The sequence below is a fragment of the Columba livia genome, chromosome 3 (assembly GCF_036013475.1).
Source record: "Columba livia isolate bColLiv1 breed racing homer chromosome 3, bColLiv1.pat.W.v2, whole genome shotgun sequence".
Classification (NCBI taxonomy): domain Eukaryota; kingdom Metazoa; phylum Chordata; class Aves; order Columbiformes; family Columbidae; genus Columba; species Columba livia.
The window spans coordinates 25,738,090-25,757,006 of NC_088604.1; the positions used below are offsets into that span (position 1 = coordinate 25,738,090).

Below are 18,917 nucleotides of genomic sequence, written 5' to 3' on the forward strand. Positions count from 1 at the left end.
TATTCATATTATGAAGGCTGCCACAGCTGGAAAGCAGTAGTTAGGCTAGAATGATGGTACCAAAGGGTTTTTTTGTCTCCTTTATTGACAGTGAAAAATGCAATGTGTCTCTTGCATGCTTGTGTCTCTTGCTGGAGTTCTTTAACTCTTATAAAAACTTCACTGGGAGTGAATCTGTAAAATGATTTCAAGGTCTTGTGTAGCCTCAGTATCTCAACTTTCTACAGCAGAGCACGTTGATTAGTGTTTTCTAGAAAGATTTGACATAAGTTATGTTGATGTTGGCAGGGAGAGGTAGGTAGCATATGTACTGCATTATCACTATATGTTTTAGCTGTTGACAGTGTCAGAAGCAAGCTGACATTAACACATCTTGATAAGTGATACTGCTATTACCAGTGTCACTTTAATCATTATCTACTCAAAACATTGACCTAGGACTCTGATTTGATATTATAATGTATTTGGCATGTATTAACATACATATCACATTGACTTCTGCATTACATATTCTTTGACAGGAGGATGATTATTGGATATTTCTTCAGTTCGCTTGCCTTTAACCGCCTTTAACATCTCCTTCAGAAGAAAATAAACTGTTTTCTTTTTTTTTTTTTTTTAATGATAGAGGTAGTATATATTGGTTTGGCTATAAAATGCCTTGTACATAACATTTTTTTATGAAATGTTGTCACACAATTAATTTCATTGCCAGCAATTCAAGATGTTGTGAACAGATTCAATGCCATTCAAGGATATTTTCTCTTTCAAAGACTACAAACCCATTTTGGATGTTTCCATCAAAATTAAATGTCTTCGAATTATATGTTTTCTATTGAAAATGGAATTACAGTATTGTTTATGTAATGACTGATTTATCTTTAAAATCTGCTAATTGATTGCAATTTAAAAATAATTAGAGGATGGTAACTTCTGAACATGAATGTCCAGTGTTAAAATAGTAGGCTGATTTAACAGGGACATTCTGGAAAAAAACACACTGCAAACTGCATGACTCTCCAAAAGACAGGAGTTTGTGGAGAACGTAACTGGCACAGACTCTGAATGGATGGTGGGAACCTGAGCTGTGTTTGGTTTGCACAAGGCCGTGATGACTTACAACTCTAGATCTCACTGGAATTCATTTGGCTATAGATTTTTATCTTATTTTCACCATGTGGCTACTATGGAAGGTTAAAGTAAGTGTGGGGTTTTCTCTAGAGCATAAATTACCTGGGAGCACAAGAAATTTGAACAGGAAAGTTCTGTGAGAAGTGAGAGGTGCTTGCTGGGACTTGCGAGTCATTCAGAGTGGAACTGCAATGGCTCTTAGTGCAACATTTTCACCCCTAGGTGCTTTGGGGTCTCTTGCATGATCCCTCTATGCCTTTTGGGACCCTGTTTAAAGGAAAGGATGCAAGCACCTCCCATCATGCTTTGCACCAGCTAGATGGGAGTCACTTTGGTGGGGAGAATGAGTCATTTGGTCAGCACAGAGCTGTGCTGTGCTTATAAAATCAAGTGAAATTGTGCAAATAGCTTGAGCTTTGTGTGGCTGCTGACCCAGACTGGTCCAGGTCTCCTGAGCTCAAGACCCTAAGCAAGGGTCATTTGGGTCTGTTGGCAGTAGTCACCCAAGAATATTATCACTCCAGTATCATGATAGGAAGCTAGCTGCCTTGTGGAGCCATCAGGAAAAGCCAGCTGTAGAGAAGAGCCTAAACTGTGGCCCTGTAAGCACCTAATGCTGGGCCATGGGGAAGCAGGTTGCTTTGTTCAACATTCTCAGCTGTGACACTTTCCAAATTTAGGCCTCTAAACTAGATATCAGTTTCTTACGAGAACGGGACTATATAAACCATGAACCAGAATCCTGTCTTCTCCAGTGTCCTGTCTCGGGCCATGGCTGATAGCTGACAGCTAGAGAAAAGCAACAAGGGGGCAAGCATTGTGAAGTGAAGTCAGATCTCTGAATTTGCTGCAGAATTACAATACCTTATCATTAGGCACAGAGTATGTCAGTGAATTCCTCCTAATGAAAGTCTCTCATGTTCTTTAAATAGATGAATACTCACTGGGTCAGAGTGAGGGACCTAAGTTGTCTTTTTCACTCCCATGTCCTGATGATCAGCTGGTCCTTAGCTGCTTCTGCATTGCCCTAATATTAATTATTTACCTGGATATTTTTGTGGAATTTCTTTGTATTTTTGAAAGAAACGACCTGTGCTACTGCATACTAAATTTGTTTTTATTAGTATTTTGACATTCTTTTTTTCTAAATGTTCTCATTATGAGCTTTTTTTCCTTAAATGATTCATTTTTCCTCAGAAAATTTTAAGAACCTTTCAACGGCTCTTAAAATATTTTTCACTCTGAACAAGATTTAGTTGACTGCTTGAAAATATTTTACATTTGATGGCAAGAAAAAACAGCAAACTAACATTTGGTGGCTTTTTTGTGCACCCTCGTATGCTGCCACGAGTAAACTGCATACTTCTCAGAAGTGTGCCTTTATTTTATTTTAGATTTCATTTTTCAATAATCTTATTGTTATTTTATAATGAAAAAAATGGACGTCTGTGTGTTGAATCAGCACTCATTAGGCTCCCAGAAAGTGTGCGTTTGACAACTTGGTTAGCAGACATTGTGTGGATGCTGCAAAAGTGTGAACTCCATTTGAATAGAGAAGAAACATGAAGCCTCACCAGGGGGCTTATCTTACCGATCAATTGCTATGAGAAACACAGTGTACAAAACTTCTTACCCAGATTATACTTTCTAGGCATGTATTTCTATACTAGTGTTTTAAAGTGATGACAAACAGAAAAAAAAAAAAAAAATTACAAAAACCCAAACCTAAATATATTAAAAGTGAAACAGAATTCAATGATGCTGTCTAAGAAATCTTGCAAAAGAGTTCTTTGTCATGTTTCAGGCTTGTTTTACCAGATATGAGATGTCACATGATTGCAAGTGTTTTATCAACACATTCAAACAAGTTATCCTTTAGCAGAGACACCTTCTCTTGCTGCTCAGGGAAGAAGTAATGGTAGGCTACTTAAATAAACCCATTTTCTTCAGTCATTTCTTATTTGGCAGCTACAGATGTCCAACAGCCCATAGATGTCTGGTTCACTATCTGTACCTCAGCTGACAGATAATAACCTTTTAAAATAGACTCACAATCATGTGCATGTGCTCCACAAGAGATAAGCTGAGTTTGGATGAGAAAAGCAACTTCTGAAGTATGCCACTTAAGTAATTATGAGGGCTGAAATGAGCTGATCATTTAGAATTTGATCTTTTGAAGAGAAACAGCAAAACTCTTGTGGGACCGTGCCCTTAATTAGTTTTCATGGAATGAAGTATATTTTTAAGTAGGCAGGTGCAAATGTATCACAGCACATTTTATTTTTGTTTTTACATGATCTCAAAAACTTCAGAAAAAGTGGCTTCAAATCTAAATTTTCCCCAGGTAACCATTAAAAACTGTAGAGCTTCATGTGAGCAAGGACTAATTGTACATTATCTGCTGGCATAGCTATTTGCAAAAACAAATCCCAAATTCTTGACACTTCACCTCCACCCACATAGCATTCTCCTGTCTTTCTTTTTACACACACTCATGCTCTCTCTCTCTTACACTTTCTACAGAAAACATGCCAAAAACTTCTTAATCCTGAATGCTCCACTGAATGTCTGATGTTCTAGTAAACCACAGGGAAAGTATAACAAATAAGAAATAATTTGTGCCTCGTATAGCAGACAAGGAGCTCTGAAGCGGATGCGGTTTTGTTTTTGTTGTGGAAATCCTCTGCATAAGGGTTTTTGCTGTTGAATTCTGACGGAACAACTATGGGCCCGTGCGGCCTCAAATCTTCTGTTTATTTGTCATTAGTAAGAAGCCAAACAAAAATACCTGGCAGTTACTTCATATCTATCTATGACCACGTGCATTCCTCAAATGCATTGTTTTGGAAGAAGAATAAAAGCTGATGACAACCCCTCAGTCCAGACCCTCCATCCACATCCTTCTGGCTTGTTGGTGAACTTCAGGTCCTGCCGTGGAGCTCAGCTCCTCCCTGGCGAAAGGCAGGTGCTGGGAGTGCTGTAGAACAAAAGATGTCCTCTCAAAGTTGCCTAGAGCTCCCTACTCACTCCTCAAATCCTTCACCCAAGGCCTTAACTTCAGGATTTTTGTGCTGATTTCTTCCCTGACCTTGGGAGGTCGTGTTACCATTCATTCTGAGATTTCACTCAATGACTGAGTTTGACATTTCTGGCTAGGAGAAAACATTATCTGAAGGGAAATTTCAAACTTCGGCAGTTTGTTTTCTGATGCTAATGGAGAAAGACATCTTTCAAAACTTATGATATAAAACACATCTGAGAAAGAGATATCTGAAAACAGCGTGGTAGCTGAGGCATTCATCTACACTCTGGGAAACCTGGAATGAGTTTCCATCTTGTCGTTCAAAGAGAGGCAGATTCAAAAGCCGTTCTGCCTCTCCGTGCTGGTGTTTCCACCAGTCAGTCCATCCAGGATTCAAGGAACCTTCCAGATGAAAAATGAGTAAAGGCAAATATGTTCTATTGAACAGATTTTTTCAAGCAAACTGACTTTTTTTTGTGTTGGAGAAAATACTTAAATGAAAAATTCCTAGTCCACTTCAGAACAGCAAAGGAGATGAGATTTCCTATGTATAATGGCAATATAGAGTCAACCAAGGCAATGCTACATGCAACAATCACAGCATTTGACCAATTCTACTAAAATTAAAGGCAACCTTTTAAATGAATGAAATTTTACCAGCTACTAGTATATTTGGTAATTTCCTACAAGGATATTTTCTGGGAAGTGGAGAAAAAGTATTTGCTTGGTACAAGTAGGCTTTTGAGTCACTTCCAAAAATAACTTTTTTTTCATTTCCTCAACTTGCAAACTTTTTTCTCTGTGCTAATTTCTGGCTAGTTAACAAACAAGACCTAACAGGCATGGCAGATGCAAAATCAGAGGCCGGAGCTGTAAGACATGTACTACATGAGGCAACTGCTTTTTTGGTAAAATGCATGTCATTTATGACCTTTCCTTTAAAAGTTAGAGAATGAGAATTTCCGAGAAGAGAGCTGATCCTGCAGGCACATCCCTCTTGCGCCTCTCTTGAGTGCCTGCCCTCTACCACTGGCCTGTAGTCTCTGCTGTAATCAAAACCTCAGCTGGATAATGTTGGCAAGACCTAGCTCCTAATCACTTATTTTCCTGAGGAAACAGTCATTGTCAGTAGGAACAGAAAATCTAACACCATTAAAAAAGACAGAACTTGACAGAAATAGTACAGCAATGCCCTTTTCTTGAAAACTAAATTAAGACAATTTTAAAATAACCCAAAATTTTAGTAGGAAATGTGCATAAATGCAATGACATTCGATTGCCAATACATTGCTGTTAAGGTGTTCTTAATACATGACTTACAGTATTAGGGTTTTAAATTTTTGTTTTTTAGTTCAAGACTAGGTTAGATGTTAGAGGTTTATTAAAGATGCTTGTGATTTCATAATATTGTTCACAGGACTTACATAATCTCTGGAATAAACAATCCTAGCAGGAGTTATTTGCTGAAACATAAAAAGGAGTTTTATAAAGTTCAAATCTGTTTGTTATTTGTACTCCTAACTCATGAAAACTTTGGATGAAGAAGTAATACGTGAGTTACAGGGTCTTTCCTATTGAATTTAAATTAAAGATATATATTTGATGTCTGTTTGAATGATCTCTGCTAGTGGAAATTAAACTTTGACTAATGTCTCAAAACAACAAAACTGATAACCAAAATCCTTCAAGTTTTTAAACTTTTGTGTTAGTGTCCTAATTTATATAATTTGAATTGCCATCTTCATTTCCACCTGAAATATGTTTTTCAGGACATGGATGAAAAATAGAAAGCAATCTCTGGTATCTGGTAGCAAATTGTGGATATATAATATTATTTTCTGGAGTTTTGAAGTTAACTCTAACTCAAAGTTGAGTGTCTTTTTTAAATAATATACATTGTGACAATTGGGAGCATGCCAATAAATGGTACTGCTTTGTTACTAGTAATGACAGAAATAATATTTAATTAGCATCCAAATGTATTTCTTCCTTTTCAAAGCTAAGGCCAAGTTCAGAAGTCACATCCATTTTCAATCAGTTTTCAAAATTTGACTTATTGCAAGTAATGGTCTAAAGAATGGTCTGAAGTGATTAAAAAAAATCAGCATTTCTTCTGAAGCTTTGCAGGACTCTCCTCAATCCAGACATTTTAAAACATTTCAGTAAGCAAGAAACATTCTCCCTGAATCTGGCAGCTCTGCTCTTAGGGGGCTGCAGAGTCATCTGCCACTGAGGCAAAAGGAGCAAAGGTCCCTTTGAAAGGCTACAAAATTTTGGAGGATAAAACTTACAATTTGAAAGTGTGCATCTTTAGCTAATTAAAAAACCTTGACTTAAAAAGACTCTTAACGTAATCAAAATGCTAAACTGCTGGACAGTAGGAGAGAAAAAATACCTCTGATGTTGTGTATGTTAGTTAGTAATCAGTTCTCCCTGGTGATGAAGGCAGTTCAAGGATCTATATGGAATATATTGGAATTACTGTAAGTGTCAGCTTTGATTATGTAAAATTTATTTTGGGGTATGTAGGAAATATGGACCTTTAAATATTTTAAGGTAATAAAAATGTTTATAAAATCTCTGCAATTTTAGTTCTGTCAATAAACTAAATAAACTGCTTCTTTAATCTGTGACTTACTCCAGTTGCTTAGAATGAAGACGCAACATAAAAGTACAAACATGTAGGAATCAAGTACTGAATCTACATTCATTGCTGCTACATGCAAAAGTGTTTTCCATTGCATTATCACCTGTATTCTTATATTGGAAACTTCTGAAGAAAATCTTGGTGGGAAGTAGATGAAGATGTACAGATTTTTGTTCAAAGTATCTATAGTAGTGTTATTTGCACATTTTCAGCTGAAAGTCTGAAGTATTCTTTACAACATTGACAGGGTTCCACTCGGATTTGGAAGGGTCTTCTTCAGAGGCCTGACATTCACGGCGTACTTGGTCTAGAAGCCAAACCTAAATTTACTGTGTTTATTTACTTTTCTAGAAGTCTGCTTCAGATGTTGTAAACTCTGTTTGCCCTAACTTAAAGGTAGATTTCAAACTGGAAATGGAGAGGAGAATGACTGAGAGAAACCCGGATGATAAAAGATTAGTAAGGACAACATAAAAAGAGGAAGGAAAGAATCACTTGTCAGTAGATATGTTAATTGACACTGAAATAGCAGACCAGGAGCATAGGACTAGAAGCAAGGAAAACCTGATTTTGAAAGTAACCAACAAAATTTATATCTCTGTAGTGGCAGGACTATGATCTGCATGGCAAAACCAGAACTTGACTTAGGTAAATATGGCCATTTGAATGGGATTGTCATAGTTCTGAAGAGCTGCTTGGCTGGCTTAAATGGTAGCTTTGATAAATGCCACATGTCATCCTTAGGTACAGAAACCAGAAAGCTGACAGTTGCTCTAAGATAAGGCTGGCACATATTATTATAATTATGTCTGTTACCTTCACCAAAACTCATCAAATAACGTCACGTGGATGTAGAATATCTGGGAATATATGGCAATGAAGTTGCAGTCACCCATGGACTGTCAGAACATTTTAGTATAGACAAGGTTATAGGCACTTACTCAGGGCTGCACAGAAAGCCTAAGGCAAAGTATAGATTGCAATTTGCAGGCAGCCCAGATTTGTTGGTTAAAGAAATTATGCTTGTTCTTGGTACAAAATGTACAGTCTGCTGTGGTGGAAAATCTGCTCCTATTCTTTCTCCTACACTCTAAAATATCTGAGGAATGGTACATAACTGTATTTAGCTGAATGATTATGCCAGAGTACAAAACTCAAAATGTTTTGTGTTTTGTTTTTTTTTTTTAATGAGAAAAAGTCAAGTTTGTAAAATGACAATTCTTCACACAAACGCTTTTGTTGGAAAAAATAAAATGACATAATTGGAACAAATGTAGCTATTCTCCAAATAGATAAAATTGCATGAAAATGACCCTGGTGCTGTTAACAATATGGTATTCTTGACATCTGGGAAAGCTCAAGCTGAATGTTTAAAGACAGCTGCTTTTTAATGGTTAGCACAGAGAAGAAAACAAGATCCTAACTTTATCATCCTGCCCTCCTGTGAACATGCAGAAGAAGCCAACAGCCCTTCAGCTTTACCTTTTTGTTTGTTAGTATCTGAGTGCCAGAATAATTACTCTTTGTAGCCAGCATTCTTTTGAGCCCACACAGACCTACTCAGAAAATAGCTTGTTAAAAGGACCTCTGAAAATCCTTGCTGAGATGGGGAAAATATGACCTCTTCTTCTGTTTTATTGTGCACATTTCTTCACTGTTTTTTGTTTATCTCCCAACTGTGCTCTACATGCTACGGACAGCAGCCTGGGGAAAGAGACATCCCAATTATCAACCCACTGAGTTTTATTAGCAGAGGACAGGTAAGAATGCTTGTAGACGGGATCGTATTGATTATTTGTTAAATCCCTTGTGCAGATGACTGTAAAGGGTGGTGCAGCTCCTGATGGGAAACCTATTCTTTGTTGTACAGGATGAAATAATCCATTTCTCAATGATTAAATACCAATTGCTTCCTCCTATGTTTGGATAAAAAGCTGAAAATTTAGTGCCTGATATTTCCAAAATACTCTTTGTGTCCCTAAGGTACTGGCAAGAGAATTCTGTTATTTTCCTTACGAGAAGGAGCTGAGGGATTGGGGTAGCTGGTCTTATAAGACTTTCAGTGCTGTCTGCTGGAATGACAGCAGAAAAAAATGATAGCAGATAAACTGGAAGTCCTCAGTCTGGTCATAAAAGAGTGGATAAAGACTAAAGTTCTAATTTGCACTTCGTGAAACCCATTAAAGCATATATATATATATTTATATATATATATATTTTTTTTTTTTAATACCTTTTTCTGATTCTTCAAAGAACTGACAAATCCAGATGTCAGATGGCTTTTTGGATCTTGAAAATCGTGTTTGAGTGTATGTAATCATCAATTTGTGGGATACCTCTAAAATGTGAAAGATGTGCAATTATCTGTCATTGATATGTGGGTGCCAGGTGCACAGTGTTTGAAAATTTAAGCTGTACAGCTCTGTGTGTTTGCTCATATCCTTTGGATCCCTGCTTCAAAAATATAGCTCCTTAGCAAGACATATGCCCAGATAGAAGAAGTAACATTTTGGGAAAAGAGGTGTCTATTGAAAATGTTATGCTCAGACATTTAAAAGAAATAAAACCAAAAGATTTATAATAATAATGGAAGAGTCTGAACACATGAGACAACTTGGTAGAATCTGTGCTGCCAAAAGCAAATCACATCAACCTTTTCTTCCCCCTGTCAGATCAATTATTTTAAAATGAAAAGTTGCTTCTCAATTAATCCAAATGGCCAAAATTTTTAAACATTCACATTTTAGAGTTTTCAAAATATTTTTGTTTTAAAACTAACTTGATAAAGTTATAAAAAAAAATAAGCATACATTTAATATTGTTTAGCTGACAACAGACAGAAGTAATAAAAGATGGAAATGAGAGGAAAACGAAACTTTTAGGGAACCAGAAAAGGTCAAAATGAATGAGGAGACAGCTGCCAGTGGAGAGTATATGCATATGGTACCTACAGGATGTGCGTGAATAAGAACATCTCTGTTTTTTGGTGTTTCGGTGAAAGCAGATGAAAACAGATGTTTGTATCTTGGGGCAGCAGGTAATGACGGAAGCTGTTAACCCGGGACAGCGAGAACGGGCACATTCAAGTCACCCAGAGACAGGTGAATTCTCTGGGTAGGGAGAGACCTCCTGGTGTTTGAAACAGTGTTGTATCTTCTCCTGGAAAGTGGTGCTTTACTTTGCTGAAAATGAGAAAGAATTTGGGGCTGAACCTGTGGTCCTTGCGGTTTGAAGAGTTTTTTTTAGAGCAAGCGCTACAATACCAGGTGACTGTGATATAAAGGGTCATGGCTGTTAATTTCTTGCTGTCATATTTGGGTGATAGGGTTGTTCACACTCTGTATTGAAGTGTTTGGTATAGAGTTATACCTGGGCAAACACAGAGACACCACCAGTGCTGTTGTGTACACCAAAATACTGCTGAAGCACTCTTGCTAACAGCAGGTTCGCAGTGAAACACTGAGAGCCCTGACATTCAGCACATCCTCCTCAGAGTCCACGAGGGATTCCACACACAACTATTACCCTGGAGCCGTTTTAAAACATAACTCAGCTGCTAAAGTGAGGCTGTACCAGTCCTCCTTCAGTTGTGTGAAAATACAGGAAGGAGGTTCTTCAAAAATGAGCAGAAAGATTGCACAAGTGGGAAATACTCAATCTCATCTGCTATGTCCAAATCACTACCAAGCCTCCAGAGTGTGGTGAAAGACCAGATGCCTTGTGCAACTTGTGTGGGCTAGAGAAAAACACACAGAGACACACAAAAATTTGCAGTTAATCTAATTGAAGTATTAGCAGTCTAATCACAGAGTTATAATGTTGTTATTTCCCTTTTCCCTGAAAGAGGGCCAAGTCAGAAGAGGCACTCATCACAAACAATATTTATGAGAACACTTTTTATTAGCCAAGCTATCGTCATTAATAAAATAAGGCTGTTCTTATTAACAGTGGAAAACTATTCACACGGTGCATCTGATTACTCATGCAGGTCTTTAGTACACTCATGAACTAACTCACAGGTACCCAGCTGGAGCCACATTTGGGAGGACAAACCTTTGTGCAGAAGCAGAAAGTTCTACTGTCGTGCCTTTGACTTCTAGGCGAGTGATCAGAAAGTTATGTTAGTGACCTCATGTTTCTTTGGATGTATAATCCCTCAGTCTTTTCCCATGTATAGCAGCTACAGCCTTCTTGGATGGGGTTCAGATTGTTCACTGCTGATCCCAGTGTGTCCTGGTGGCCTTGGGCAGATTGGGCTGACTTTTGGTATTCTGAATAATTTCTTGTGTATTCAACTGGACTGCTAATCTCCTGAGTTTATCAGTTTAGACAGGACTTTCATGCACTACCTCTCATACTTACCCTGTCTTCAACCTCCTGTTTTTTTTAGCACCTCTTCCATTGTACTGTTCACATAAATGCACACTAATTCACATGTACATGGGGCTTATATGATGATTACTAGTCCAGCTACAGTGATACTCACACTTAAAGTCCAAATGGTCCAATTATTACAGCTCATTCTCAATAATTATACCGTTTATTTTTTTCTATGCATTGTAACAAAAAACGCCAGCATCTTCAGTTGTTTGGAGGGAGGTGTATGATGTTAATGGTGGGGCTTACTTCCCCTTCACTTTTAGCCCACTTAAAGTTCTTTTGCTACATTTGCTAAAAGTTCATTTGTTCTTTTTTAATGGGCCAGCAAATGCTATGTTATATCCAAATTCTATGGTGTTTGATATGTTTTACATGTGCTGGATACTGATGCTATGCTTCTTCTGTTATCCTTAATACCAGCACCAAAATTGCATTCCTGTAGTAACAACTGATTCTTAATTGTTTGTCCTTGTAGCTTTAGGCCCCCTATCCTATACTTCCAATTTCAAGGCTTCTGCTGTTACCTTGTACTTGTACTTTTGGAGACATTTATTAAGATTCCCTAGTTTTATTCAACAGCCTTCAAGTTATGGTTTCCTGATAACATGACATATGTTTTATTAGCACATATATATCATTTTTCTGGACTCACTCAATAGTTAGTTCACTGTACAAAAGCAAGGGTCCATTAGAAGATGCATGCAGGGGTACGTACAGACACAGATGTGATGATGGGCACCATCTGCTACCAAACTGTATTGCTTGCAACACTATCACTGGTATGTTACCAAACTTGCTTTGCAGTGCATCTTTGAAAGGAGAACTCCTTTGAAAGGAAAACTGCTGATCTGTGGTGGCAGCACCGCCTGGGCTTGATGCCCCTGTGGTGGTGAGGGGAGGACGGGCAGTGCCCAGCGTTGTGATGGGGGTATCTCACCACAGGTAAGCCTCAGCTCCGTGGAGAGGGAGCTGGTCTGGTCAAAATCCCTCTGGCCCTCAACCTCTCAGACATCCCAAGAAACCAAAGGACAAGTGGCAGATGTGTGCTGCTATAAAATTGAAGCTTCTTGTTAGCTTCCTCCCCAAGACCAGTCTCTCAGCTCTGACATGTAAGCAGGGATTTATTTCTGTTCCCAGTGTCTGATTTGAAAATTACATCTGCCTACTGATAGGTGCAGCTTTTGGGAAAAGAAAATAAGGGGAATTATGTCATACACCTTAATGAGACTGTGCTCCAAGACTGCTGTAAGGACGACAGCAGCATTCTGGGACTCTGTTGCAGGGCTAACATTACAAGAAATTTTTACAAGAAAAAATAATAATTTCATTTAGGTTAACTTTCAATTTCTTACTGAATAACTGAGATGGAGTTATTAAAATAAGGACTGGAAAGTTTGGGTCTGTTGTGTCTTTCTGTTGTTATACTAATGTGACTAAGCAAGCTGCAGCCTTTTTGTTTGGTGGAAGTATCATGGCATTGTATAAGCATATATTATGTGTGAATGTCTCTGTATATACACTAGTATGGATACTTTACATATGAACTCATAAGTCCTATGACCATGTAAGGACCTAAGCTTAGGTGAAGGTATTTTTATGTATCTAAAGACACTGGACTTGGTCTGTAGTCTCCCATTTCCCAGGGAGTCTTCTGATTGCTAATGTATTTGATAAGCTGTCTGTGTGTATGCTAGCCAGCAACAGTTTTTTAAAAAATTTTCTTTTCCAGTCAGCTTTCAAACTTTTTCAGTCTACTTTCTCCAGTCCTTGACTGCCTTCTGTGCAAGACCAGGTGACAAGCCTGGCCATACTACAAAAAACCTGTGCAAAATCAGAGGCAATGTTTCTGAGGCATTTCTGATTGATCCAAGCAGTATAATGAAAACCTGACAGACAGAAGTGGTGATTGTCTGGAGGCAGCATAGCTGTGGGACTGCCTACCTGGAGGTTTGTGCATGGCTGATGGGCTAGAGCAGCTTGGGATGTTTTTAGCTTAGAAGATGTTGCTTCCTAGGAGGTTTAGGAGACTGGAGCAAATAAGGGCTTTAAGGATGTCAGTGATCCTAAAATATTATTTAGAGACCCAGGTTATTTTAGGGTGTTATGGCTATTTATGGCTATTGAGTAAAACTATATATAATTAGATCAATTAAATGTAACTGGCAAGGTATTTTACTCCTTCTTTATGGAGGATGAAATTAAATCATCTTTACTTACTTTTCACCATGCTTAGCTGCATATGTGTAGACCAGTATGAAAGGGTTGTTACAGTTGTATAAAGCCTGGGCTGAAGAGCTAATTAAAATTATTGTTGAAAAGAAACACTTCAACTGAACGAGCTCTTTCGTTTTGAGTAATAGACTACAATTTTATACAATTATTCATTTGCTCTTTCAAGTGTTTTACACAGGTTAATTTTCAAAAGATATTTGTCTGCATGTGCATTTTTGTGTGTGCTGCTGTACTGAAAGAAGCAAAAGCGATTTTCTGAAGGTGATGCAATGGACACATCACAGAGCCAGGGAAATGGCTTGGGGGGGTTTCTGGACCACTGCTGTCAGTGGGAATTTTGGCATGAACTTCAGCTACTCTGTAATTTCATGCTAGACTTTTCAAGTAGCTTTAGGTTTTTCCCCTGAAGTTTCACAGATAAAAAATTGGTATTCGTATGATCATCTGCTGGTGTTTGTAAAAGGTTTTAGATAAGACAGTGCTCATGTTACACAATCATCAGCTAATCCATATTAGATTACTGCGCTTGCTATGAGAAGGCAGGATATTAATATATCCTGGTGATTCCTACATCTTATTCACTGATTATTTTGTCCATAGTAGAGTAGCCTTTTTCTCTGTCTTGAGGAGGAGAAAATGCCTCTTCTGTGGGTTCAGTTTGCGCTGAATGGAGAAGAAGTTTAGGGAGAAGTTACACAACCCAGGCCATGTTTTTGGATAGCCCCTCTGCCTGAGTTAGTGGTTTTAGCTGTGCTCTGTGTGCCAGAGCTATATTTATCATGCAGGAATTGTGGGCATGTGAACCTGTGTTCTGACCTAAACATGTCAGTCAACATGTTTCTATCTCGTGATATACACACTTGTTATTTTGCTATTATTTATTCATTCATATATTTCACTTTCTGTCCTTTATCTAAATAAATAAACAGTCTCAAAATAAAGTATTTGATACTTCAGGAGTGTGGTTTTCTCAGGGTGTCGTTTTATTAACGAAATTACTTACATTAGCAAATCAGGGGAAGAAGTGGTAACGTGAACCAGCATATTCAATTTCACTTTAGCAATCTGTATTCCAGAAGGAAATCCTGGGAAGCAATCACCAACAATGGGACCTCAATTTAAATTACAAAATAGGCAGTATGCTGAATGCATATAGAGCATGTGAGAGATTAAATAGAAGTGTTCATTTGTCTTCATAAGGTAACTGAGGGAGTAAAAACGTGCTCTACAAGTAAGGACTGTAGAAGCTGTGGTAATGAAAACAATAATTAATATAATTTAAGTTACTGTCCCCAGGGCAGTTGTAAATTGATGGTATTATGCAACAAACCTGTTTGTAAATTGATGACATAGGAAGTTGTGGAAGTCATCCAGCATAAATTTCTCCTCTTGAAGCTATTCGGCAATGCATTGTGCAAAAGCCTATAGCCCCCAATGGATATTCAAAGGTTATTTATATTAAACTCTATAATTTGTATTCTTCAAATAACTAAGTAACATGAAAGGATGCAATTAAAAACAATCAATTATTTCATTGTGCATAAAGCTGATTACATAATACAAATCAGAATTCATTAGTATTAACTGGAATAGATGTCACATATGGTACTTTTCTGCCACTGTAACTCTATTGATTCAAATGAATTACAGCAGCAGGGAATGTATGACATTGAATTCCTTCTGCTGTTACCATTGGGTGTCAAGAAAAGATGGTAATCTGCAAGAAATTTTCATATATATATATTTATATATTTGAATTTTAAGGTTATTTCTCTGTTACTTACCTCTATATGTCATACATTAATAGATGTAATTTAATGCTGGAAGTCCACCCTGTTCATTTCTTTCAGTTCTTCAATGATAGAAACATCAGTCAGAGGATGTAATAAATGAGTACATGAAAAAAGGTGCAAAAATGCTTTCCCTACCTTAAAAAAAAAAGTATGTAACGATTCCTTCTGTTTCACATTGTCCAATTCAAATTTAAATTTTAAAATGTCGAAATCTTTTAACCAAGATTTTGTAATCTGTAAAATGAAAACAACCACTTAAAAGGTATTTTGAAACAAGAGGTTTTTTATCTTTTGTTTTCCCCAGTGGAAACATTTAGATTTTCTGATCATTCTTGTGAAATGTGCTCATTGTCTAGGTTCTTGTGGTGCAGCCTGGATTATATGACCAGATTTATCTGCTAGAAGTTCCCATTTAACACTTGCTATGAGTGAATCTAGGTGGGGCATATTTCTCCACACTGTCCCATGCAGTATCTGAAAACTTACAACTTTCTGAAATCCATCAATTTAATTTGCTGGTTTATACTTTCTAAACTCCAGGGAAAATAAAATATACTAGGGCAATGTAAAAAATGCCGTGCTTTAATGGTATCTTCCACTTCAAAAAATATTCTAGCTTGCATACCTTTATATGTGTTTTCCAGTCCTAGTTTCAGCTTGCAAGCATTTTTGATGGCTATTTCCACAATGTTTTTAGGCTAAATGTAGCAAGTTTTTCTTCATGTATCCTTTAATTTTTCCACCAAATGAGTAAAATTGGAAGTGCAGGATGAGACATGGTACAGAATCAGGTGCTGGCAAGATGCTATGCAACTGTCTGGAACCTCATAACATGTTTTTTTTTTGTTGTTTACATTACCTCGTTACAAATATGCAGATAAAATACTGGAAGTTTAGCAATAGCAGCACATTTGACTGGAATTTTCTGTTAACCTGTTGGGGGGGGCTTGTTATTTGCACTCTTCTTCTTTCTCTTCCTTTTTTTTTTGTAAGGAATATTTTGTGCTGTGACACAAAAATGTTCACTGGTACAAAACAACTGATGTCAAGTGTCAAACAAGCATGACAGGCGGTGAGGTAGAGGGGGAAAATGTTATTAAAGACGACTGAGGTATCCAGACTCACAAATTGCGTTTCCTAATGAGAGAGAGATGGTGAAAGCACAGCTGCAGACCTGCAGGAAAGCAACTGGTTCCAGTGGAGACCCAGGTGCGGTGTGAGACTCTAACAGACAGTGTCAGCTGTACAGAAATCACTAATGCCAATAAGATGGGTGGTCTTGCCTGTGTGCAGGTGATCCTGTGTCTTGAAGAGCACCTTTGGGCACAGCGGGTGCTCAGGTGGAGGCTGCAGCCCTGGCTGTGTTGTAGGGACTGGCGGCTGCTTGCTAATGACTATGTCCTTGAGTACTGATGTTACTCTGCTGACCTGTACCAGAAGCAAGGACTATGTGCTTAAATGCCAGCTGTTGATATTTTAAAATTGTGTTGCTGCTTTATAAAAAGTGGTGAGCAGACTCAGGTACCTCAGCTGCTGAGAGAACGGCAGAGCTGTGTTCTTTCTCCCACACACAGAATAACATCCCGGGCTCTCAGCATAGTGGGGCAGTTTGCAGCCAGCCTTTTGCTACTGATTCAGACATTGCGTGCTCAGGTGCTTGGCCACTTGTGTGAAGAGGAAGGGGTGAAAGTGGAAGACCACCTTGTCCCTGCATCTTTGCAGTACACACCTCTAACTGGGTAGCAGGCCTGAAGTGTCTCATAACCTACTCATGTGAGTTTGTGAATATAAGGGCCCGATTTCAGAACTGAGATGGCTGCCATTTATTCAGATTTTTCACTTTCAAACATCAAACCACATCCTTCTTGCAGAATTAGAGGTGGGCACATGAAAATGTGTTCTGGGTGTGTCTGAGAAAGCAGTGTTCTCCTAAACTGTAGAGAAAAGAGCAGTTGGCGGTATTTGTATAAATAACCTGCCTCTGTTTTGCTCAAGCCCTTCAGGAAACAGCTGTCAGTGGGAGTAACTAATATTTGCTTACTTTTTTTAAAAAACTGGAAATCTGCGTCTATAATTTTTAGTGTTCTAGCCACGAGAAGACCAAGTCACATGAATGTATTCCATAATCCCACTCTATTCCATAATTGCTGTTTACTTATGGATGCAAATTACAGAGAAGCATAACGAGACTCATAGATCTCCAATTTGTTTCACTTTAAACAAGTAAGCCAAAGAAGAGTCAAAGCAATGTTCCTGTTTTCCTCTGTGATTCAATACATTTAAAGGTTCTGCGTATTAGAGTTCATTGAAAACACAGTTAACTGCCATAAGCTTTAAAACAGATGATAAAACAAGGGGAAATCTATACATTCCATAGTTTTGAATCAGAAAGATGGATTTTCTACAATGAGTAGCAGGAAAGTCAGGATATTGTGTTGAGTTGTTTGGGATGTGGTTCCCCCTGTTTATCTTGCCAAGGCCTTTGGAGTTTGTTGCCCTGATAGTTGGCAAAGCATCTGAGAGTTTCACCATGGTGTGGACTTCTTTTTTCTGTCCACTATATCCTGTGAAGGGGATGGAAGTGACAGGAGACCACTGTCATAAAATTGAACATCTAGGTGAGATTGCTTTCTCTTATTGTCTCCCGTGCTTTCAGGCCCTAGATACACAGTCCTAGCAAGAATACAATGTGGGGAGGGAGAAATGAGAAGACAGACACAGAATTAGTTGGTATACGTGGCTGAATGGTTCAAAGAATCAGAATTTCTCCCAGATGTTTTTCAGAATCATCTGCATTTGCATTAGACAATGTAAACATGTTTTTCTTTCTTTTTGCAGGGCAGAGGTTATTCAAATCTAAGTTGTTTAGCAAATACTCTAGGGCAGGGGTGTCAAACTCACTTTCACCAGGGGCCACATCAGCCTCATGGTGACGTAGGAGTAGTTACATTTATACAGTCCCAAAATTACATTCTACTCCTACTTTTATACATTTATACAGTCCTGAAATTACATTCGGCCCTTTGAAGGCAACTGCGAGGCTGATGTGGCCTCAGTGAAAGTGAGTTTGACACCTCTGCTCTAGGGGATATATTATGTCCAAATACAGCACTACAATTGCATTGTTGTTCTACTAAAGCGGCGTTAAAGATAAAACCAGCCTTGTCATGAATTGAATATGGTTTTCTGTTTCTGGTATGGAAAATGGAAAAAACAACAAATTTTACCCTGTCTGCCATGCCATGCCATTAGAATATATAGGATGATGACAGGTATAATCAAGGCAATATTTTGAATCTTAAAGAAAACCTTAATATACAATGGCCTGTTAAAAAAAAAACTATGACCAGTATAGTTAATAATTGACTTGTAAGTTATGCAGATGAAGTAATTAAAGTTATTTAAACTCTGACAAAAATAGTGTTTATTTGGACGAAAAAAGTTGAATTAATTGTGTGTTTTGCAGGTCACTTCTCAAGAATCTGGAACAAAACCATTGACCTTCACATTTGTACCATCCATTGGAAGACTTCCAACTCATTTTGAGGTTCTAGATATCTCCAAGTTCCTTGTGACAGTTCCAGAGGAGCCAAAGGATCTGAGCAATCAAGGAATTCCAAATAAGGTAGATTTTTTTTTTTTTTCTGGCGCTAATTTTCCTCTCTTCCAAAAGACACAGTAAACTTTGTCCTGAGCATCGCTGAACTGAAGC

The 18,917-nt window shown here is 37.9% G+C and overlaps 1 protein-coding gene across 12 annotated transcripts in view; it reads left to right on the forward strand.

Moving 5' to 3' along the window:
- Positions 1 to 18,917, forward strand: part of MLIP (muscular LMNA interacting protein) — a 108,225-nt gene that overhangs the window by 26,038 nt on the left and 63,270 nt on the right. For 3 of the 12 annotated variants that reach the window (XM_065056109.1, XM_065056110.1, XM_005506775.3), the window contains exon 2: positions 18,672 to 18,830. In XM_065056109.1, coding sequence (XP_064912181.1) covers positions 18,672 to 18,830 — 159 coding nt within the window. Of the gene's footprint in view, positions 1 to 8,310; positions 8,561 to 18,671; positions 18,831 to 18,917 lie in introns of those variants that run through there. The other 9 variants (XM_065056106.1, XM_005506774.3, XM_065056103.1 and 6 more) reach the window with 5 other exon arrangements.